At 41.9% G+C, this 24,710-nt stretch overlaps 2 protein-coding genes across 3 annotated transcripts in view; one reads left to right on the top strand and one right to left on the bottom strand.

The window, feature by feature from the left end:
• The window catches only part of Jchain (joining chain of multimeric IgA and IgM), a 112,391-nt gene that overhangs the window by 63,188 nt on the left and 24,493 nt on the right, over positions 1 to 24,710 (top strand). The window contains exons 5-6 of the transcript XR_006639583.1: positions 8,329 to 8,412; positions 23,181 to 23,264. The gene's annotated coding sequence lies outside the window, so the exon portion shown is untranslated. The remainder of the gene's footprint in view (positions 1 to 8,328; positions 8,413 to 23,180; positions 23,265 to 24,710) is intronic.
• Ambn (ameloblastin) lies at positions 236 to 10,625 on the bottom strand. 2 transcript variants are annotated; one of them, XM_012950366.2, is made up of 11 exons: positions 10,611 to 10,625; positions 10,100 to 10,168; positions 8,446 to 8,511; positions 7,776 to 7,823; positions 6,917 to 7,027; positions 5,212 to 5,406; positions 4,062 to 4,100; positions 3,756 to 3,815; positions 3,612 to 3,656; positions 2,646 to 2,690; positions 236 to 778 (listed from the first exon to the last, which is right to left on the bottom strand). In XM_012950366.2, exons 1-11 carry the CDS (start codon positions 10,623 to 10,625, stop codon positions 236 to 238), a joined length of 1,236 nt encoding a protein of 411 aa, XP_012805820.1. The 2 variants fall into 2 exon arrangements, with proteins under 2 accessions (XP_012805820.1, XP_004665419.1); XM_004665362.2 differs by having other exon boundaries at positions 5,212 to 5,451.

Raw genomic sequence — 24,710 nt, forward strand, 5'->3', positions numbered from 1 at the left:
GTTATTAATAGCATTTCTAAATCACAGAGAGAGTTGACATATTTTATTTTAATAAGGTAATGAAAGCAAGAAGGGGACCTACACTATTTCTAGCCACTTGTATTTATTCATGCATGCTTAGCACTCCGCATGCCTCTGCTGCAGAAGGGCGATAAGTGTTTGAGCACAAAGGAACAATGCGAGGACAAAGCTGGGAGGCCTGTGCCCACGGAGAGCAGCTGAAGCTTCCCAGTTGCTAGGGCTCCTGGAAGTGCCACGCCTTGTGCACCAGCTGGGGCTGGTGCACTTTGTTGCCAGGCATCCACGTCTGCTGAGTGTCTGGGGACGCTGTGGTTTCCGTGGTTGCTTCTCCATCACTCAGGGGTGTGGTCATCTCAGCACCATAGGTGTCATAAACTTCTGCTAACTCAGGGGTCATCAGTGGGTCAGCAGCTGCTGGGGTGACCCCAGGGAGTCCCTTCCTTTGCCCTGCAGGGCCCCTGGCCAGGCTGGGAATGTTGTCGTTAGGGAAACCGAGAAGTCCTGCATGGGCACCGGGTGCTATGTGAGAAAGGAGAGCTTGGTTTTCTGGGTCTTCTTGGTTGGTTTCTTCAAGTGGGGAGCCTTTTTCACCTCCTTCTCCCTTCTCAGGGCCTTTGGTTGCAGACACTGGGGAGTCAAATTCCAGAGTAAAATCTCCGCCCTTGGCTGTATTGGGGCGCAGTCCCCTAAGGGTGTGCCTCAGACCTTCATATCCCGGGAACATAGATCCATAGCCCATGGGACCTCCTCTTTCTCCCTGAAAAATAAGCATTCATCAAAGACATCGTTATGGCATGCTGGTAACACTGCCACCCAATGATAGCTGTTTGTGGCATTCACTAGGAAGCTCTGGTAACTGGTAGAGAACAGGAAGTGGCTGACAGTCTTATGGAAGCACATTTCCTACCGAACAGCCTTGAGACCTGGTGCAGACAGCAGGGTCCTGCACTGGGAGCAAAGCCCCCGCGGCAGAAGCAGAAACCCTTTGCCGGCGCAGCCTTGAGAAGACGAGCAGCACGGGGCACTGCTGCCACCCAGCAAACTTGCTGAGGACACCTTGGAGGACCTTGCGGATGGCAGGTCCCAGCAAGGGTGACACCAACATGACCGGCTGAAAATTAGCGCTTCAGCGTAAGGGCTAATTACCACCTAGTAATATTCATTACTTCTAGTATGTTTTGTTTTTCTCTCAAAAGACTCTGTGGTAGCTTATGAAAAACAACACAAGAAAATGGAAGATCAGAATTAAAATGAATTAAGTATGTATATATGCAAAGCACAGTCTTGTGCAATTGCAGAAGTTTTAGAAGCCTCCTGTGAGAGTTTAACTCCCTTTCCTTCCCTTCTCTTCCTTTCCTTTTTCTTTTAAGTGTGTGTGTGTGTGTGTGTGTGTGTGTGTGTGTGTGTGGACCAAGGAAAAGAAAAAGCTTCGTTTCTCTGGAGGATCTGAAATATTTTCTCCCTGTGGACATGTAGGCTTCCAGAGCTGACTGTGGTTCCCACCAGCGTGGGACCCAAACCCAGCACTGTTTGCAACTGCACAGATATGAGTTGCTTGCATTATTTTCATTTCCTCACTATTCTTCACTTTAAATCCTTCTTTCATGTTTTGGTTATATTTTTTGTGTTTTTCATAAACTACCATGAAATCTTTTGAGAATGAGATAAAATACAGATAGGTTAATAATTAATGTTATATGATGATAATCAACATCTAACTTGAAATTTTAACTTCCAGCTAGTTGTACTGGTGTTATGGAGATATGGTAATCTTCCTACCTTCCTCTGAGTCTCACCTTTCACATTGTCTTATCCAGAGATAGACTGTGAATCCTTGGGCTGGACGCCTTTCTTTCCTTCCTCTTTCCCTCTCATAGAGGGGTCATTCCCCTTATCCCATGAATTTGACAATACCATCACTGGTTCTGTCTTTCCCATTCATTAGTCCTTGGGTTCCATCATTTCCCTCTGTGTCTGGTGTACAGAAGGACTAAAACCATTGAGCTGTGAGTTTTCTAATCCCATGAATTTGACATATTACCATCACTTAGGTTCCATCTTATCTCCCTGTGGTGTAGCAGGAACTGAAAATGTTGAGATGTCAGTTTTCTTTTGGTGATAGCATGTGTGTGTATTTATAATTTTTTTTGGGGGGTGACCGGGAACTCTTATTTTTAAATTTTTATTAGCATTTTCCATGATTATAAAAAAAATCCCATGTTAATTCCCTCCCTCCCCCCCATGTATTTATAAATTTGACAGGATATGTAGTTGTCCATAACTCATTAATTCAGCACACTTTTAGTTTTCTTTTCTGCTCTAATAGACATAGCATGTAGAAAAGGTCAAGTTATGTGATTACAAATCTGAGACTTTAATATGCCCTGACAATAACAACTTAGTCTCACACAGATAATTTTAGTTTATTTAGGGCATGCCATCATGCCTGGCCCTGAAATCCTTCAGATCCTTTGATTTTGCTTCAGAATCAAGCTTGGGTTTCTGGTGTGGTTAGACCCCAGTCCTGTGCTTGTCTGGCTACTGTTATGTCCAGTGTCTGCTATAGCCAGCTGTCTGTGTCTGTTCTTGATCAACTTTAAGAAGAGCTAAAAGACATTACTCACAGGCATTTCTTCTGAGCTCATGAAGCCAAGTCTAGCAGGGGCGTTCTGTTGAAAAGAAACAGTGTATCATGTCTTGAGCCAGCTGTCTTCTATTACTTTCTTATCTACTCAAGACAAACAAACGTCACTTCCTATTCCCGTAAGACTGCTGTTAATGCTGGGTCCAGAGGCAGAGTGGAAAACAGAGGCACTATTGAATAAATGCAGCCAGTCTGCCAGATCTAAACTTTAATTATGCTTTCACTCAGTTGTGCGTGTATACCTGGCTACAATTATCCAGACAGGGGAGTATGCCACTCTGCTATTTCTGTTTTGGTTTTGCAAGGTAGGGTCTCACTTTGGCCCAGGCTGACCTGGAATTAACTATGTAGTCTCAGGGTGGCCTTGAACTCATGGCAATCTTTCTACCTCTGACTCCCGAGTGCTGGAATTAAAGGTGTGCACCACCTTGCCCGGCCAAACAACCTCCAGATGCATGCCCCACCATGTGCATCTGGCCCTGGGGAATCGAACCGGGGTCCTTAGGCTTCACAGGCAAATGCCTTAACAGCTATTTCCCCAGCCTTGCTATTTCTAATATTTCTATTTATTTGCAAGGAGTGAGAGAGAAAGGGATCTATCTATCTATCTATCTATCTATCTATCTATCTATCTATCTATCTATCATCATTGTTGGGAGAATGTAAATGAATGAGTATGGGCACACCAAGGTCTTCTGCCTCTGCAAACAAGTTCCAGACACATGGGCCACTTTGTGCATCTGACTTTACATGGGCCCTGGGAAATCAAAGTCAGACATCAGGCTTCACAAGCATTTGCCTTTAACTGCTGAGTCATCTCTCCAGCCCCACCCTGCTTTTTCAATTGAAAATGTAGATAATCAGGGAATATTTATTTAGGATGTATTATGTAAGGCATGGATTTTATAGTTTTAGCCTTTAAGATGACAATAGAGTATGGACTTACCAGCTGATTTGCTCCATAGGACATATAAAACATTCCTGGATAAAACTAAACACAACAAAACAATTATACCAAAATGGATTTTCTAAGGAAAAACTTATAAGTAAATTTCAAACAAGGAAATGGAAGTGAACCATAAGAACTTACTGCAGGTGGTTTATTCTGTGCCATTGGCCCCCGAGATATCACATGGGCGATTTGGAACACCTTTAAGCGGTAAAAATTAGAATAAATAATTCACATAGGCCAGGTTTCATTACAGATATGCCTAAGAGTTTTATAAACCCATTTCAAGAGGATTAGTAAGAAAAACTAGTGCTCAATATTTAGGAAAAAAGAAATGTAATATTTCACATTCGTAGATAATGGGGAAATTAAAAAAATGCATTTAACTCTTTTGAAATGTAGACTTTTTTTTCCCCCAAGATAGTATTCATTGAGATCTGTACTTACTGATGGAAACTGTGGGTCAGCAAAATCCATTATTGGCATCTATCTCATAGAAAAAATGTTAAAGTTATCAATCAAAAAAGATAAAGTGAGTATACATGTCTCTTATTTATAATTATAATAAAACACTTTAAAATGTGTTTCTCTGTGTTATTTTCTATTGGCCCTGGGATGACCCAAGAGTGCACAATTGTATTTTACTGAGGTGACTCGTCTGTCATGGTTTGTTATATGTGGAAGACTAGGTGATAATGAACTTTGGAACTGGTGCATATTTGGTTGGTTCAATTCTGGCTCTGTTACTTTTTATGTACTTTTGGGCAAAATTGGTAACCTCTAAAGTCCTCTTATCTTTATTTGTAAATTTATTTTTATTTATTTATTTGAGAGAGAAAGAGAAGGAAGGGGGGAAAGAGAGAGAGAGAGAGAGGGAGGGAAAGAGAGAGAGAGACAGAAAGAGAGAGAGAGAGAGAGAGAATGAGTATGTCAGGACCTCTAGCTGTTGCAAATGAACTCCAGACAAATGCACCACCTTGTGCATCTGACTTACGTGGGTCCTAGGGAATTGAACCTGGGTCCTTTGGCTTTGCAGGCAAGTGCCTTAACCACTAAGTCATCTCTCCATCCCATGTCCTCTTATCTTTAAGAATGATTATTATATTTGTAGGATTATAGTCAGGATGAGGGGGTACTACTAAATGCCTACAACATACTGGCTGCATGATGCCTTTCTTTTTCTGTCCACTGTTATTTCTGCCATCAGTACCAGGTCCTTTTGTGTGGTTTTAACATCTGTAGAGAAGTGATCATACAAACCTTGCTTGCTGTGCCAAGGGAGCGGCTGCTCTCCCATGTCTTTCCAGGCAGTGAGCCTGGACTTCTTCAAACGTTTCTGCTTCCTGTGAAGCTCCCGGCAAACCAGGTTTCGAGGCACAGATTGTTTAGAATCTGTGTCTTGCCTCTGATAGTAAAGGGTTGACATGGACATTTCTGTTCTGACAGTGTGAATCCTCACAGTGAAAGATGGATTAATAATGTGTTTGTCTTTTAGTGGGTTAGGCCCTAGGCTGTGATTGGTTAAGTATGGCCTGCCAGTCGGTAGTTTTTCACTTGGTTGGTAGGTGATCTTGAAGTGGCTTGGGAGAAGAGTTACCTCAGGTGTTGGTGGCTTCTCCGATGGAGCCACCTCCTGCTGCTGGTCTGCTGTGAGTTCTCCTTCTTGCAAGGGCAGCTGTCCCGGGTGCATTGGAGGCTGAGGCCCTCCCTTCTGGGCTGTGTCCTGGTTGGCTGTGGCAGCAGTGGGCTGCAGGAACGGTTTCAGGCCTGGCTGGTGGGGCTTCAGGGATGGCTGTGATGGGAGAGGTGGGGGGTGCACAGGCAAAGAATATTCATACTGTAGAGAAATTTGAAAAGAGCGTCAGGAAGGGATGGTTCATTGAACCATGGTGCCTAGAATTTCTACAGCAATGGGGCTTGGATGCTGTCTGTTTGGAAGAGTGGTGTTGAAGGAGAGTTGACAACGCAGGCAGAGTCACTGTTGCTGGAGAAAGCTTGATGCACACTTACCTCTCTAGCTTCCTTGGGACTGCTATTGCTTGGGGACGTGGAAAGCTACACACCTGATCTCACTGGTGGAAGGCGTCGCTTGTGCTTCCTGATTTTACCACTCCCTCACTGTAGGTACTGAACCTGCCGTGGGACTTTCTCTCCTTTATGGCCCCTGTCTCTGACACATTAATATAGCTACTAACAAGTGCCTGGAAGAGGTGTGGAGTTAATATATTTTTGAATTAATAAAAGGATAAAGGGTAATTAAAAAACACTAACTAACTTTCTCCATCATGGTATTCATTCTGGAAACAAGTGAGGTAACAGTCACTGTTAGTATATTTGTTAACTGTGGCTTTATGCAGGTAATACTCCTGTTGTTGAAGTCTACCTAATCTTAAAACCACCATGTTTTAATTTTTGAAATTCCTTGTGTTGATTGATTGTCTCTGTATTATTTATTATATTCACAGGTCAATTGAAAACTCCTCAAGCTGGCATGGGGGGTGGGTGCAGTAATTTTGGTTCTTCAGCCATGGCCCATGATGACTCATATGGTATTCATTGTCTTACAGTTTAGCCCTTGAAATATGCTTCTTCTCTCGTCAGATTTGAAATTTCATAAGCCTTGGAGCCATTTAAAAATGTGCTTTTTTGGGGGTGGGGTTTGAGGTAGGGTCTCACTCTAGCCCAGGCTGATCTGAAATTCACTATGTAGTCCCAGGGTGGCCTTGAACTCATGGCAGTTCTCCTACTCTGCCTCCCGAGTACTAGGATTAAAGGCATGTGCCACCACGCCTGGCTAAAAATGTTTTTGATTAAAATTAAAATTATTTAGTGTGTTTGTTTTAATTTCTGAGAATCATCTATTGTTATTGCTGGTATCTTTAATGTAGATCTCTTATATTTTATTTATTTTATTTTTGTCTTTTGGTTTTTCAAGATAGGGTTTCACTCTAGCTCAGGCTGACCTGGAATTCACTATGGAGTCTCAGTATGGTCTTGAACTCATGGCAATCCTCCTACCTCTGCCTCCCGAGTGCTGGGATTAAAGGCGTGCACCACCATGCCTGGCAGATCTCTTATGTTTTAGAGACTACATCTTTTTATTTGAAATAAATATGCAAATTGATTAACATTTAAAAAATCTAAAAACATTATTCATAGGAGTTGGTTTATTTGGCATTAGGATAATCTGTTTTGTTAATTACAAGTCCTTATTTATTACTAGTATGTATCAGTTTTGAGAGGGCAAGTAGAGAAAGATTTGAAAGGTCGAAGTTTCAAAAACACTGCTGCAATGAACTTACCTGTTGTGTTTCGTGCTCTGTTGGTCTTATCCATGGGAAAGAGGAAGGTGGTGGGAGGAGGCCTTGCAGCCATAACGTATTAAATGCTTTTCCAAAGCCAAGTCTAGAATACTGCTGACATGAGAGAGAGAAAGGGAGAGTGAGTGAGAGAGAGAGAGAGAAATAGAACAGCATCCTTATGCTCCCATATTATGAAACGTGAACAAAAACCAAGCATGCTGTTCGTCATGTATGATTGACAGGTCAAGTGCCCCTTCCCGGAGACTTAACTTCTAGAGGCTAACCTGCTGCCTGTCCAGCTAAGAAGGCACTCACACTTAAAACCTGCTCTGGGCCAGATCACAGTATGCCCATTGACTTGTTTAAGGTTTAGCTTTTAAGGAATTTGTGTTTGGGGCCATATAGTAAACTCATTAGTGCAAGAAAGGATGATTTTGTCTAACAACAATTATACACATGTGTAGGTTGCTTATTTTGTTGGCGTTTTGAGACAGGGTACAGACTGGCCTATGAACTTAGAGTCTTCTTAGTGCAGCCTTCTGAGGGCTCGTTAATATTCTCTTTATTTTCTTCTGTCACCACACATTTCACGTGATAGTTCAGGCTGGTCTGGAACTCATTATGTAGAGTAGGCTGACCCTGCCTTTCCTTCCAAGTACTGGGTTACATGTGTGGGCCACCATGCCTGACCACCATTCTGGGCTATCTCAGTCACTCCTTCGTTCTGTCAGCATGGAGGATAACGCCTGTTCCCAAACAATGGTGTGGGCCAGTGCTGCTGCCACCCACACTTGCACGTGAAGAAGTAAGCATGAGCAAACAAGCTTTCATCGTGGAGCTCTGCATCTCTTATAGTTACCTGAGAAAGTGCGTTCAGTCCCTGCAGGCTTCCCAGCTGTCTCATTGTCTATGAACAAAAACAGTGGGTCAGTGTTTCTTACATTTGTTATCTGCCTTTTGACACCTCTGATTTCTGATGACATTTAACATTATCAACACAAAATTTGGGGTGCTTCAATTTAATACATTAAATAAATAATAATACTAAATGTATTAATTATGCATAATAATGAGTTTCACTATGACATTTTCATACTTGTATGATGTATTTTGCTTATATTTACTCCATAGCCCTCTATTATTCCCTTCCCACTAATCCTCTTTATAGGATTTATCATAAACAAATTTTTATACAGATAAACTTTCATCATGAGAACTTTACCCTGTAAGAATACACGACTAATATAAACCATTTCTGAATATAATGATGTGTTTTGGTGAATTTAATAATTAGATTGAAGACATATATTAGTGTTGTTTTGATTCACAGATGATTTAAAAGTTAAGACATCTGAGAGTACAAAATTATAGTAGAGTTAGTTAAAGTCTAATAAATGTCACTAACTTTTCAGAGTCGTTCAGGATGGCAAAGAGTTCTGACCAGGAAAACTGAGAAGCAACCTATCATATCTCTCCATAGTCAAGGACACACTAATGTAAGTATTATACACAAAAACTAAAATACATACCTCCAGGCTCAAGCTAGCCATGCCGGGAGGTGCCATGTTTTGTGCCCCAGGTTGTTGAGGAAATGCCTATGTGGAAATAAGAGTAATTTTGTGTTTTTCATTAAGAAAGTTCCTTAAGTGTCTGCTGGGGATAGGAAATCATATGAAGTCGAGCTGACAGGCTACCATATTGGTTCCTTACTTGAATGACCAGTCTTTTGGACAGAATGAAGAGCATTTAAGTTATCTAGAAGAACTGTAATACTTAATAATTTGGCTCCCACATCAAACTTTGATTAGCACAGCGATGGTGTTACTTGAAAAGGAGAGGCTATAGGTTTAACCCAGTGAGAAATACAGCAAGGCCAGAGAAGATGAGACTGAGGGCATTTATGTCCTTGAACATTCCCATATCCAGAGCAAAGGGAATAAACATAAATTGAATTTTCATATGCTTTCCACAAACCTATGTGCTTTTGGTTCATGGGATATAATTTGAGGTCATGGATTAAGAAAGTCATATGTGAAACTTAGTTGGATTTACATTCAAAAGATTTTAGAAATATTTATTTGTTTGCAGTACACAGTAAGAGAGAGAGACAGAGAGAAAGAGCGAGAGGATAGACATGCCAGGGCTTCTTGCCACTGCAAACAAATTCCAGATGCATGGGCCACTTTGTGCATCTGGCTTTATGTGTGTCCTGGGGAATCAAACTCATGCCATTAGGCTTTGCAATCAGGCACTTTTAGTGGCTAAGGCACTTGCCCAAGCCCCACCCATTCAAAAGATTTTAACAAGCCCTTAATTGCTGTTTTTATTTTTTTGTTTTTTTAAATTTTCATTTATTTTATTATTTTTTTGATATTTTGAGATAGGGTCTCACTCTAGTCCAAACTAACTTGGAACTCACTATGTAGTCTCAGGGTGGCCTTGAATTCACAGCAATCCTCCTACCTCTGCCTCCTGAGTGCTGGGATTAAAGTCGTGTGCTACCACACCTGGCAAAATTTTATTTATTAGAGAGAGAGGGAAACAGGCAGGAGGGGAAGGGAATGGTCTTGGCAGGGCTTCTAGCCATTGCAAACAAATTCCAGATGCTTGTGCCATCATGTGCATCTGGCTTATGTGGGACCTGAAGAATTGAACCTGGGTCTTTAGGCTTTGCAGGCAGGTGCCTTAACTGCTAAGCCATCTCTCCAGCCCTTAATTTCTATTTTTTTAAAAAAATATATTTTAGGTATAAACCAGTTGATTTTGTGTTTTTTTTTAAAAGATGATATCAAGGGTACTTTTTCTTAAATATAAAAGTATCTTAGAAGGCAGCTATGCATGCACAACACAATACCACCAACACCATACCTGTACAAGTATTTTAGTTGAAATACTGTATTATTATACTTAATGCATTCAGTTAAATTTGTTAAAACATGTTACGATATGTATATCTATCTTCAAATTATAGTATGCTTCCCTCTTTAAACATTTCAAATATTGTCATGTGTTAATAAGCACAAATACCAGAGGGCAAAAATGGAGTCCATAGTTACTGCACCACCGGTTTGAGTGTACTGTCAGCTGTGTGGCCAGCAGGAGCCTATTTGAGTAGGCCCTATGGGATGGACCAGTGTGACTGTTAGTCAGGAGCTGGTTAGGGCAGCCCAGGGGGTGACTCACCGGCACTGCAAAGCTCATTTTCAGTAGGCACAGGAAAAGGACCAGGCCCTTCATCTTGAAAAGTGGGATCTGAACACAGTTAGGTGGAGAAATCAATCAGGTGGACTTTCATTCAGAGCAATGAAAAGATAGTAATAAAATGAGTGTGAGTCTTCTCTTCCCCCCCAAAAAAAATCCAATTAAAAAAAAAAAGCAATAAAACCCAATAGTTTGCTGAAGAGCTGATTTTCCTTCAGTGGTTTCTGGAGTGAACTGACAAGCAGTGAAAAATGTCTATGCAGGTTTCATAAAGCTGCAGCATAAATAAATGCACATTCAACAACAGCAAGCTTCCTAAGTATTCTTTGAATGCTGGCTTCATTTCCCAAAATGAACTATGAGTTAAGACATCTCTTCAATGAAGTGAAATACTGGCCTGTCAAGCAGCATTCACAGACAGTTATGATATACTCAAACTCTGGGGTAAATGCATTTGATAAGTAATGCCACCAAAAATTGTCTCACAATAAACCTTATTTGCAGACATGTAAGGTATAGAATTTGATGTTTAGGTATCTATATCACCATGCCCAAACTTACCTTTTTCAAATTAGAGTAAGTTAGATATTTTTATTTACTCTGTTATTAGTGGGAAACATACCCCCTTATTTAGCTTTCCTTCCTGAAGTGAATTATCTCTTCTCTCTTGCACACATGGAGATGAGTGAAGAGATGTGCTCATTTTCTAGTACTTTCTACACTAGGCGTGACCACTAACAATAAAGCATTTAAAAAAAGTTGTATCCATAACTGTTTTTGCATAATTGGGTGAGTATTAGTCATGCCACCTCTGGAAAATGCTAACAGTTATAACAGGCTCTCATTCTGCATCTGGTGATAAATGAAGACATACTTTTTATGAAGGTTGCCTAGAGATAGGAAAAGAGAACTTAGAGGAGACAGGGAGATGATAAAATCATGTTTACCTTAGCTGCTGGCATTCACTGTGAGCTCGGCCTGATGATGCCAATCAAGAGAGTGCTAAGAAAAGAAGATTAAGTTTTTCCTGGCCTGTGCCTGGGACTCTCTCTGTACCTCTCATTCCCTGAAGATCAGAAACCTTTATTTAAAGTGCCAATCCACCAATCAAAGTGAAGCAAAATGAAGGAAAAAAAAATAAAAAAAAACCAACCCTCTGCTCTTGCAATTAGTCCACACCTTTCATTGCATGCAAGGACGTGGGACCTGCAGGGCCTCATTATTTTAATTGTAACTCACCACCTGTATTTATTCAGAGAACTCAATTGCAGGGATGCCAGTGAGGAAATAATGGACATGGGCTTTGAGCACAATCATTTTGGTGAGCTGGGGAAATATATGTAAAATAGGCGCAAAACAAGCCATTATCTGTTTTGTACAAATGTTTATCTGTGAGCTTGTGACCCAATGCCAGCCTTCTCAAGATTTTGACACTCATGTTCACTGAGGTAAAAATAACTTCTTCCCTACCTCCACTATTCCCAGGATAACATACTTTCCTGGGCTAGAAAGAGAAGACAAAAATGTTGGCTACATAATGAAAGATTTATGATTTTTTTTCCCTAAGAAATTTCTAGGTATTTTCATAACAGAAGAGAATTGATTAGTGATAGCTAGGTTTCTGTAAGAAATTACAGTTGGACTCTGCAAAATTCACTCAGGGCCAGCCATTGATGTCTGTTCTTTGTGGTAAGCAGGGCACACTTTCAGAGCCTTCCATGAACCACCAAGGGCACAGCTCACTTTACACTTTTTAAAAATTGTAAGGTTTTTCTTTATTTTGGTGTGTGTGTGTGTGTGTGTGTGTGTGTGTGTGTGTGTGTGTGTGTGGTGTCGTGTGTTCATGTGTGCACATACCATAACACTGTGTGGTCAGAGGACAGCTTTGGGGCCTTGCCTTTGCCTTCCACCTTTTTTGAGGCAGAGTCTCTTGGGGTTAATGAGGGCAGCTGTCCCTGAAGGTCTTGGGAAATTCTGCTGCCTCAGTCTCCCATCTTGCTGTAGCTGTACTTGGGTACAGAAGGCTGTCACAGCTTTTTGTACAGGGCCTGGGGATCTAGGCGCAAACTCAGGTACTCACACTTGCATGGCAAGCACTTCACCCACTGAGCGATTCAAGCCCTCAGCTCACTCTTTAGGCAGACCGTCTCTGGGCAACAGTAACAAGGCATGTTCAGGTCACTTAAAAGGAAAGAATCAACATGGGTAGGTTTTCTCCATGAATGGATAAAACTACATTGGGCACAGAACATCAGCTGCTCCTCTTGGTCTGTCCAAAAGTCTGACTTAATGCAGGGTGTAAACACTTAAGACTAGTTTGTGAGGAAGGGATGACTCAGTACACTTGGCAGGGAAGCAGAGACCTTGCCAATTATAGGGAACATTGAGGAAACTGGTATTTTGGAAGAAAGATCTCCATGCTCAAGTGTAGGCCTAATGGCTTCAAATAATATTATATAAACTGCCCTTGAAAAACTCTTTCTCCACTGATCTCGAAATTATCTTTAGGATGCAAAGAAATTAATAATGTTAATGGGCTTCGTAATATACAAAATGTTATTGGAATAAAAGCATTATTTTCTTTCTGTGTCTCTCTTTGTCCTCCCATCTTCCACCTTCCATGCTTGATCAATTTTTTTTTTCAAGGTAGGGTCCCTCTCTGGGCCAGACTGACTTGAAACTCATTTTGTAGTCCTAGGCTGTCCTCAAACACCCAGTGATTCTCCTACCTCAGTCTCCCAAGTATTGGAACTCAAAGCATGCCCTGCCATTCCTGGATTGATCAAATATTTTACTCTGAGTCCCATTTTCTCTCTCTTACAGAGTAAGAGAAGGTAAGGGGAAGTTCCTACCATAGTTTTGTCTCAATTCACTGGTCTGTTAACAGTATAACAGCTGCCACACAGTAGGTGCTCAGTAAATGGCCAGTTGTCCTTTTTTTGTGAGAGAAACTGCATAAAACATGGGACCACAAGGGCATTGGCGTGTGTGTGTGTGTGTGTGTGTGTGTGTGTGTGTGTGTGTGTGTTGTACTGCAGTCAGCTCCATGAGCTCCAAGGAAGATAGGAGGGACCTGATGAATGGCATTAACTCTGCATGGAAGTTGGTGCTGGTTCTGGGGTACTGAACATTCCAGTTACTGTTAAGATGAAAATGGGTGCATGTATGGGACTTTTACAAGTTTTAGTATTATTATGGCATGGAAATAATTCTTTGGTAGAATTCATATGATATGTTTTGCTTTTAAACCAAATATCCAAAGTATTATAGTTGCTTGCTTCTTCCCACCTTTAAATGTCCTTCATGTTTCTACCTGTATTATCATGTCCTAGATGCTCACTTCCTTTCTTTTTTCTTCCTTCAGTATCTGCACACTAACCTCCATGCTTTCCCGAAGTGTTGGTTTCAGCATTTTGCTGCCCCGCTCACGAACTTTTTTAGCATCCTCAGGATATCATGTAAAGCTCACATTGTAATTAGAAGGCTGCAGCTGTTACCTCCGCATCGCTGGGACAGAACACTAGATCAGAAGCAGCTTCTAGGGGGACAGGGTGTATTTCAGCTGACGGTTCTGAGGGGAAGCTCATCTTGGTGGGGACAGTAAGGCATGAGCAGGAAGCTGGGTACCACGTCAGCAGAGAGGAAGCAGCCAGAGTGAGCTCCCGAGACCAGTGGTCTGAACTTGGAGACAAGCCTCCATCAGCAAGGCTGCACCTCCCATGGGCTCCTCATCCCAACCAGCCCAAGGTGCATCTCAGTTCACCTTTCCAGCCCTGCTCCTCACTTCATGTGAGGTGCTGCGCTGATGCCCTAGTGATGTAGTCATTTGGAATTGCTCTCATCTTGCTGCATACTACTGGGAATGTTAATAAATATACTAATAAATTCTATGAAACATTTTAACTATAAATCATTAGGAAATTCGTATAAGTGAACAACTTTCTGATACTCACTGTAGTTACTATAGGTACAATCACTAAATAAGGAACTTCTATGACTGACATAAAAAATAATGTGAGTTGATTCTATCCATGACCCAGCAAATGGCAACTGATTAAAAAGCAACAAAAATACTGAAGCAGAGTCCTTAGGGTACAGCTTGGTCATGTAGTAGATCTATTTTAAGCTTTTTTAGGAACCTTCACACTGATTTCCATGATGGCTGCACCAGCTTACATTCTCATCAACAGTGAGTGGGAGTCCCTCTTTCCCCACATCCTCTCCAGCATTTGTTGTCATTGTTTTCATGTTAGATGTTTGACCAAAGTGACATGGAATCTCATTGCATTTCCCTAATGGCTTAAGATGATGAACACTTTACTTATTTTCTTAGGTTTTTTCACTTTAAATTTTTTTGACAACTTCCATAAGTATAGACAATAAACCATGATAATTCCCTCCTTCCATCCCCATCCTCCCCCCCAGCCCACCCTCCATTGAATCCCTTCTTCTTTCCAATTAGTCTCTCTTCTATGTTGATGTCATCAATTTCCCCCTCCTTTATGCAGCTCTTATGTGCGCAGTGTTGGGCACTGTGAGGTCACGAATATTAAGGGCACTTTGTGTCTGAAAGACAGTGCTGCAGCAGTCCTCCCCTTCCGTTGGCTCCGATATTCTTTCCACCACTCTTGTGCAGTGGACTCTGAGCTTTGGAGGATGTGGTAGAGGTGTTTCACGTAGTGTTGACACTCCTCTGTTACTCTTCAGCTGTGTGTGTTCAAGATAGTGTCTCATTCTAGCCCAAGCTGACCTGGAACTCACACGGTAGCACCAGGCTGGCCTCAAATACACAGTGGTCCTTGGCCTCCCAAGTGCTAGGAAAGGTCAAGGTGTGCACCATCATGCCTGGCTAGGATGGTGAGCACTTTTAAAATACTTAGTAGCCCTTTGTAGTCCTCCTCCTCTTTCTTCTGGTTTTACAAGGTAGGCTCTCTATCCCAGGGTGACTTGAAATTCACTCTGTACTCACAGGATGCCCTCAAACTCACAGTGATCCTATTACCTTGGCCTCCCAAATGCTGGGATTAAAGATATGCACCACCACACCTGGCTAGTAGTTCTCGCTTTTTTGAAAATAATTTTATTTGCAAGGAGAGATTGAGAGAAGGAGAGAAAGCGAGAGAGAGAAAGAGAGAGAGAAGAAAAGATAAGAGAGGGTTAGGAGTGGAGAAGGGAAGTGAAGAGAAGAGAAGAATGGGAATGGGCCCATCAGGGCCTAGTGCTACTACAAATGAATTCCAGACACATGTGCCACTCTGTGCATCTGGCTTTGCATGGGTGAGTGTTTTTAACTGCTGAGCAATCTCCTTAGCTCCTATAGTTCTTTTGAGAACTCTCTTTCCAGTCTCATAGTTCACTTCTTGACTGGTGGTTCATTTTCTGAGTATTCAATTTTTTTGAATTCATCGTATGTTCTAGATATCAATTCTCTGTCAGATGTGTAGCTGGCAAAGATTTTCTCTGTAGTCTGCCTCTTCACTCAACTGTGTCGCACCTGTCATTTGTGTATCTTGTTTTCAGAGTGACTGGAGTCCCATTCAGAAAATCCTTACCCGTGCCTAGGTCTTGTGGTGTGCTCCCTACTTTCTCCTTTAGCAGCTCAAAATCTTGGGTCTCACATTGAAGTCTTTGATGGATTTGGAGTTGATTTTTTTCTTTGTCTTCTTGTTTTTGCTTTTGGTTTTTCAAGGTAGAGTCTCACTGTAGCTCAGCCTGACCTGGAATTCACAATGTAGTCTGAGGGTGGCCTCAAACTCATGGTGATCCTCCTACCTCTGCCTCCCAACAGCTGAGATTAAAGGCTTGTGCCATCACACCCGGCTTGAATTTTTTCATTTTAAGATTTTGTTTTTATTTACTTATTTATAGAGATAGAAAGAGGGAGAGAGAAAGTGAGAATGGGTGCACCAGGGCCTTTAGCCACTGCAAATGCACTCCAGACACATGTGCCACCTTGTGCATCTGGCATATTGGTACCTGGAGAAAACCTGGGTCCTTAGGTTTTATAGGCAAGTGCCTTAACTGCTAAGCCATCTCTCCAGCGCTGGAGTTGATTTTTGTGCAGAGTGAGATATAAGGATCTAGCCTCATTCTTCTACATGTGGATGTCCAGTTTCCCTAGCATCATCTGTTGACCATGGTAACTTTTGTTCAATGAATATTTTGGCATTTTTTTCAAAATATTTTTTGTTCATTTTTTATTTATTTATTTGAGAGCGACAGACACAGGGAGAAAGACAGATAGAGGGAGAGAATGGGTGTGCCAGGGCTTCCAGCCACTGCAAACGAACTCCAGACGTGTGCGCCCCCTTGTGCATCTGGCTAACGTGGGACCTGGGGAACCAAGCCTTGAACTGGGGTCCTTAGGCTTCACAGGCAAGCGCTTAACCGCTAAGCCATCTCTCCAGCCCGGCATTTATTTTTTGTCCAAAATTAAGTTGTAGTTACATGAACTGAAATCTGAATCCTGTATCTCATTCTTCTGATCTACATGTCTGTTTTTTTTTTTTTTTTTTTGCCAGACCCATGCTGTTCTTGTTACTATGGCTCTGTAGTATAACTTGAAATCATATATGGTGATAACCACCAGCAGTATTCTTTTTTGGCTGAGGATTATTTTGTCTATCTGTAGTCTTTTTTGATTCCATATAAATATTGGGCTTGATTTTGCTATTTCTGTGAAGAATGGTGCTGAAGTTTGATTGTGATTGCATTAACTTTTGATTGCTTTTGGTAGGATGGTCATTTTTACAATAATAACTCTTTAGATCCATGAGCATGAGAGGTATTTCTATTTTCTAATATCTAGCCACTGCAAACAAACTCCATGTGCATGTGCCATCTTGTGCATATGACCACACAATCAAACCTGGGTCCTTAGGTTTTGCAGGCAAATGCCTTAACCACCAAGCAATCTCTCCAGCCCCTTTTCTGATTTTTTTTTTTTTTTTTTTTTTGGTTTTTCGAGGTAAGGTCTCACTCTAGCCCAGGCTGACCTGGAATTCACTATAGAGTCTCAGGGTGGCCTCAAACTCACAATGATCCTCTTACTCTGCCTCCTGAGTGCTGGGATTAAAGGCGTGCACCACCATACCCAGCCTGACTAGTTTTCGTTTGAAGTCCATTTTGTCAGATTTTAGAGTAGTGCCACTTGCTTGTTTCCTGGTTCCATTTATGTGGAATATCTTTTGCCATCCTTTATCCCAAGACAGTGGCATCTTTCACGGTGGTAGTGGAGAGGGTGGGCTCCTAGAGGCAGCAGAGATAGGCAGTATTTTCTAGTCTGTGCCTTTTGATTGTGGAATTTAGACAGTTAATATGTAGAGTCATTATTGAAGATGTGTATTGATTTCTGTCATTTTGTAGTGTTTGCTGTTTGCTTAGTCCTCAGTTGCTTAACAACTATCCTCACATTGTTTATCTTTTCCCTGTAGCTCCTTTGATGTGTTCACCCTTCTCTTCCCTTGAAGTATTCCTTCCAGTACTCTTTGTGGAGCTGGCGTGGTGGTCATAAGTTCTTTTAGCCTGTTATCATGGAACCATCTTCTTCCTTCAATCATGACTGATAGTTTTACCTGGTATAGTAGTCTGGCTTAGCAATTGTGGTGTTTCAGGACTTGAAACATATCATTCCAAGCCCTTTGGGCTTTTAAAGTTTCCATTGAGACATTACTTGTTATTCTGACGAGTTTGCCTTTATAGGTGGCCTGAAATTTCTATCTTGCAGCTCTCAATAGTCTTTCTTTGTTCTGTACATTTAGTATTTTAACTAAGATGTGATATGGAAAGTTTCTTTTCTGGTCTTCTCTATTAGTGTTGTATATGTCTCTTGTACCTGGATAGGCATCTGTTTCCCTAGATTTTAGGAATTTTCTGCTATGACTGTGTTGAAAATATTGTCCATTTCTTTGGTATGGCATTCTTCTTGCATCTGTAAAATAAAACAGATTCTCCAATGAAGAATGAGAGCAGCTTGGGTTAAAGTGGGTGTACAAAGTCATTTGAGAGACTTTCGGTGTGCAAGCTCGCTCTTCTCCAGAGAACAGTGGGGACTTCTCTGTGAAGTCCATGAGAGGCCTGGCCATGGGATTCTGACTTGGTGTACAGTTCTAGAAATGAGTTCTTTCCCACTGAGCAGGCCTTATGTCCAGTCAGAGAACAGTGTGCTCCTTTCAGAGGCTGTGTACCACTTGGGCAAATGCGTACTTATTGTCCCCCTGGTTGATTTCATAGTCGGCAGGGTCTCTGCTTATTCATGCTGTTGCGTTGGCGACCTTTTGTTCTCCGGTGGCCCCCTGGGGCTCTCTAGCGCTGTGAGGGCTAGCCAGGAGGGGGCCACTTTCCCTTTTGGTTCCAGCATGGTATAGTTTGGAAAATTTTTATAAAAGAAGGAGGACATGAATTGGCTAACTGCAAAGAATGTGGCTCTAGGAGCAGAATACTCCATCAGGTTCATGTTCTCCAGCTGTTTGTCTTGACAAGTCATTTCATCATTTTTTATTTCAGTCTCCTTATCTTTAAAAGAATGCAAATAAGAAAAATCTACACAGGAGCAAACACAGGGCCTCAGTAAACTCTGACATAGATGTTGGAGAAAAATGTAGATCACTAGGGTGGAACAGGCACAGAAGCATCCTAACAGCAAGTAAAAATTGAAATCAGGGTTTGCAAGGGATGAATATAGACTGAGAAGTAGACTCCTGTGTTGAAGGAAGAATCTGTCACAAGAAATAAGCTGATTGCATAAGAATGAGAGAAAATCAAATGATTTGATGGTGTTATTAGTGAAAACAATGCCTAGTTGGTAGATTGGATGTGATCATGATGCCAGATATATAACTTTGGATTTTCTTTTGGGAGGATGGCTGTAGTAATAACCACCTAGGATATTTCTCCCATCCTGTCTCCCTCCCTTTTTCTCTCTCTCCTTTTTTTTTCAAGGTAGGATTTCACTCTAGTCCAGGTTGACCTGGAATTCACTATATAGTCTCAGGGTGGCCTCATACTAATGGTGATCCTTCCACCTCTGCGAGTGCTGGGATTAAAGGCGTGTGCCACCACATCTGGCTTTTTTTTTCTTTTTCTTTTTTTTTTTTTTTGAGGTAGGTTCCTGCTTTAGCCCAGGCTGGCCTCAAACTCACAGCAGTCCTCCTCTCTTAGCCTCCCAAGTGCTGAGATTAAAGGCATGTGCCACCACACCCAGCCATACTATCTCTTTTTATCTTTCTGTTTTCTTTCTTCTCTCCCTTTCTTTTTTGTCTTCCTTCTTTCCACCCTTTATCTCTCTTTCCCTCCCTCCTTCCCTCTCTCCATCCTTCTGTTTCTTTCTTTCCCTTCCTTTTCTCTCTCTTCCCTGCCTTCCTTCTTCTCTCCTTCCCTTCCCTTCCCTTCCCTTCCCTTCCCTTCCCTTCCCTTCCCTTCCCTTCCCTTCCCTTCCCTTCCCTTCTTCTACCCTTCTCCTTCCTTCCATCCATCATTCCTTCATTAAGCTACTAGAAATCATGAAAAAAGACAAAGGATAGTACTGTGAAAATGTAAAGCTTCATTTTAGCTTTTGTATTTTTTCTCCATAATGTAAGACTCTCTCTCTCTCTCTCCATATATATATATATATATATATATATATTTTTTTTTTTTTTTTTGAGGTAGGGTCTCACTCTAGCCCAGGCTGACCTGGACTTTACTGTGTAGTCTCAGGCTGATCTTGACTCACAGTGACCCTCCTACCTCTGCCTCCTGAGTGCTAGGATTAAAGGTGTGTTCCACCACACCTGGCTAAAAATTTTTGTCTGTTGTCCTTTCTTGGTCCTGGGCATTTATTTATTTTTTAAAATGTTTAATTAATTAATTATTATTAACAACATATTTTGTATGGATACATCATGTGTTGATAACCTCTTTTCCCTCATCCATGCCTCCATTCTGCTGGGGACCTTCCTCAGTGGGTTTGCAGGTATTCCCCTGTGGGCTTGTGGGTTATGTGATGTGGGAGCAGCAGTCAGTTTTTGTTTTGGTGGGAAGGGAGTGCCTCTGGGCATGACATCTCAATCTGTGACTCTTTTTTTTTTTTTTGGTTTTTCAAGGTAGGGTTTCATTCTAGTCCAGGCTGACTTGGAACTCACTATTCAGTCTCAGGGTGGTCTCGAACTCACGGCGATCCACCTACCTCTGCCTCCCGAGTGCTGGGATTAAAGGCGTGTGCCACCATGCCCAGCTAACCTGTGACTCTTACAATCTTTCCATGCCCCTTCCACAAAATTCCCTGAGCTCTGGTGGGTGTGTTTTAAGTCTACTTCAGTGATGAGCTCTTAGGAGTCTCTGGATCTCTACTTTGGTAGGTGTTGAGTATCCTCAGGGTCCCTCTCCTTCACCCTGATGCTGGTTATCAGGTTCAGCATGGAAGCATCACTCTTGCCTGTCTCCCCAATTCCTCTGTGGTTTTAGCTGTGGCTTGGCTGAAATGCAAGGGTGATTTATCTCCTTGGGTCTTGCCATCTGCAAAAAGAAGCTTCTCTGACAAAAAGTGAGAGCAGCACTAGTCTATGGGCCTAGACATAAATATTTAGAGGCCAGTTTGATGGTACAGTATAGCTATTTAGCCAAACAATAGTCTGGCTGTTCATTTGTGTAACTTTCAGGTCCACTGCTGGTTAAGATTGTTGATGACTTTTCCCTCTTAGCAGCAATCTAATAGGATAAGTGCCATGCAGAAAAAATTAAGTAGCAAAAAATATTTGCTGGTAAAATAGGTGGAGAGGTCATGGCATATATTAATATGAATGGAAACCCTCTGAAAACAATTAAAACAAGAAAGAAGACCATGTTTGATAACACCTAGAGGCTGCTATTCCAGACAGTGAATTCATTGGTGCACAAAAGAGATTGTTCTAGGTTAGTTGGAAGACAGAGGTAGACTCCAGTGTTGGGGGGGGGGGCAAATAAGAATGGGCAGAGATGAAATCACACACTACCCCAGAGGCTGGGGTAGTAGACTTGGCTCTGAGTGAAGCAGGAAGACATTGGAGGGTTCTGAGCACAGGAAAGATCTGACACAGTTGACTTAACACAGTACTTAGATGATTCTAGCTTGGTCTCACAGACCGAAAAGGGTCAAAAGTTTGAAGTTTGGAGAGGTGATGGTGTTTGGGCATAGCTTGGAAGCCAGGGTAGTAACCACAAACCATGGATTTTGCATTATTTTTCCAGGTCAGTCTTGTAGAATTTATTCATGGAGTATATGTAGAGTATAGAAAGGGACCTAGGGTGGAATAGTCTTTATAAAATGCATGTATTCCTCACTGGAATTATTTATATGCAGCCACCTGGAACATTCAAGTCAAAAGAAAAAACCAACAAAACAGAGCATAGTACATGAAGTCTGAAATACTTATAAGATTTTAAAGTTTTTTTATTCTTGATTTACAGGATAATTTGATATAATTTCATCACTTTCATTTCATAAGATATTAGAAAACACAAATAAAAAGGGAAAGAGAAGTATTTTCAGGTTTGGAAAAACTTTTAGTTACTAGAAATAATATTCTTTATTAAAGATGAAGATAAAAACAACTGAAATGGGACAAAACGAAAAGCTGAGACCTCTAGGTGCTAAGCATAGAATCTAATGCACGTTGGTCCTTAGATGCCCCTGCTGAAACAGGAAAGAGTGTTTGTGATGCTCACTGTGCTGCCAGCACCAGCTTCGATTATGTTTTCAATTTTCTGGTCAAGGAGACAGAGGTAACACATGGCTGTTTTGCTCTCAGTGAACGTGATGAGCTGCAGTTCCTTATCCTTTCCACCTAGTTCTAGAGTGAGGATGGACTCTGGCAGATGCAGCAGAGCTCTGGTCCAGAGCTGGCTTGGAAAGCTAGAAAAAGGGCAGAGGTTCAGGCGCTAACAGCGGACTCCCTGTTTTCTACTTTTCATGGGACCCTTGACATCTTAAAGACCTGCAGATGCTCCCAAGAGGTCAACATAAGATGCCACAGACTCCTCAGACCAAATTCTTCAAATCCTTTTTCCTAAATCAGTAACTGCAGACCAAAGCCCACATCTTTATTTTTAACTGAAGAACTTCTTCTATTTTCAAAGTTCTTGTCTCCAAACTGCTTGATTTTGCTTATCTGTGCTTTCCGGCAAGGATCCGACTCTGGTCTTTTAAGCTCTGTTTCTCGGCAGGGCCGGAGGCGAGGGCTGTGGAAGCCCCTTCTGACGGCTCCCTGTGGCAGTCCTCTGTGGAGAGGCCGCGTCCGCATTGCTCTGCGCCTCAGTGTGGACTTAGCCTTTGCTCTCATGTACTCCATTTTCTTCTCTGCATTCTAGAACGCCTTTACTGCTAAACTGGGATGAGTGGGGCAAGAAGTGGCCTAAATATAAACATCACTTATCTGGTACATTCAGTTATATGGAATAGTTCATTCTATAATGAGCTACAAATAGAGAATGAGTGATTATATGCTATATAAAATATATTGTGTACAAAGTCTCATGCTTACATTATTTCAGACTTAATTTTGTCATGAAATTTGAACTATTTTCAGGTAGACATGGATTATGGTAATGATTGAAGGACCAGCATTATGACTCTCAGACACTATATTCTAGGATGTATGAAATGTTGGTTTAAACACCGTTAATGCCTCCCACAAACACACTCTATTTCTCTGAATTTCTTCAACATGAAAGTCACAGATGAAAAGTTTGTGGAGCAGTTTTCTGAATGCTACGTGATGCTGGATGGGTGATGCAGAAGTGTAGACGTGGTGTGCGCATGTAAGAGCCTCTGTCAGAAGGCAGGATGAAGACCCTGTTGTTCTCTGACTCTTGTGTCAGCAAAGACAGAAGTGCCGAGTGGTGCAAAACTGCCAGGGAAATAACAGAGATGGGCAGGCTGTGCAGCTCCCTCTTCCTCTTCAGGCGAGCAGGGTGTGTTTATCTCTGGCTGGCCGTACTTACCTCCCAGGATATAATAAAATCTCCCACAGAGCAAAGGATGAGCGAAGGTCTGCTAGGTTCTACTTTCAGTCTGTACTTTCCCTCTGATTATATTTATTCTTTACAGGAATCCCAAAAGTCTGGAATTTTTATGATTCCTGTAGAGAAAAGGTGATCAGAGCGCTTTCACAACTGGCTGAAGGCCATGCAGGTAAGCGTGACATCAGATTTGCCATCAGTCTTGGGTCTGATGTCCATGGCTGCTTTACTGCTGCAACATGGGCTGGCACAGGGCTGCTCACCATCTGAAGGACCTTCACCACCACTGCGTGGGGAATCTCCACCATGCTGCCCAAAGAATGTCCTGACACACTATGAGCCTCTGGAGGTGTTTCTTGAGGAAAAAAGTCCCTGAGATCATCTTAGGTCTTCAAGAGCATTTCTGGTCCTAAAAACCTCATAGCAAGAAAACTTTAAAGACTTTCTCCAAACTTAGTTTTCTTATACCACCTCAAAAACTTTAGAATTGGTATTCTGTAGAAAATACGTTAGGAAATGTTATTTCAGGTGACTGTCACAGTCTGTGATGTGAACTCCTTGAAGGCAGAGGAGTCATCTGCTTCTATCTTCAGTGTGTGCAACATAACGGGGCTTATGTTTGCTAAATAAATGCCAAGCTGACACATGATGCCCACGTCCCAGCAGCTGTACACGCATGTACCTGTGAGGGGCGGCGTGGCCCTGTGCTCTCTCCAGGTGTGAGGCGAATGACCTCGCCCTCGGTGGTGCTTCTACAGATGCTTATGCCTCCTCTCTTCTGGTGGCACACAGACATTCCATTAGAGGAAGCACGGAATATAGGTAACTTGGGTGAGGTTTAGATACCACAGGAGGAAGGTGGAATGGAAATAAAGTAACAATTTATTAAATGCCTGCTAAATAATAGTGGGTGAACCGGATACCAGCACAAAGGGGAAGGAGATCAACACAGAGAAAAATCAACTCCTACCAAATCAGAGAGCCAGAGCCTCAGAGGCCCCCAACACCTCAGCACTGAAGCAGACCAAAAATGAACCCAACATGGCTCAGGGAAATTTTGTGGAAGAGGGGGCAGAAAGAATGTCAGAGTCACATCTTGGGTCATGATTTGCAGAGACATTTATCATACCAATAACTGGGGGCTAACTCCACAATGCACGACCCATTTTCATTAACAAGGAGGGTCTAATGGGAGGGGGTAGATCACAGATGAGCCTAAATAATGGTACCAAACTGCCTGTATTTACTGAAAAGAAAACTAATAAATTAAATTAAAAAAATGTCATTCCAGTTTCAGATCAGCCTTAAAAGGCCTTATTGTCTGAATCTTTAAAGGGAATTAATTATGTGAACTTATAAAGGTTAAGGGACAAACTAAAGATTTATATCCAATAAACATGTCAGAATTTGAATCCAGGTTCATCTGGCTCCAAAACCCATGCACAGACTTGTTTACCTATACTGCCTCTGGATCCAAACAGGTTCTGTCAACACAGCATTACACACTCGGAGCCTGATGTGCTTTCAACGTGCTCCTGTGGTTTTTGTGTGTGAATGGTGCGCCGCTATATTGTTTCTGAGGATCGTCTGTCTTCTTGCTCATTTCTTAGCTCAATGT

This window comes from Jaculus jaculus, chromosome 11 (assembly GCF_020740685.1).
Source record: "Jaculus jaculus isolate mJacJac1 chromosome 11, mJacJac1.mat.Y.cur, whole genome shotgun sequence".
Lineage (NCBI taxonomy): Eukaryota > Metazoa > Chordata > Mammalia > Rodentia > Dipodidae > Jaculus > Jaculus jaculus.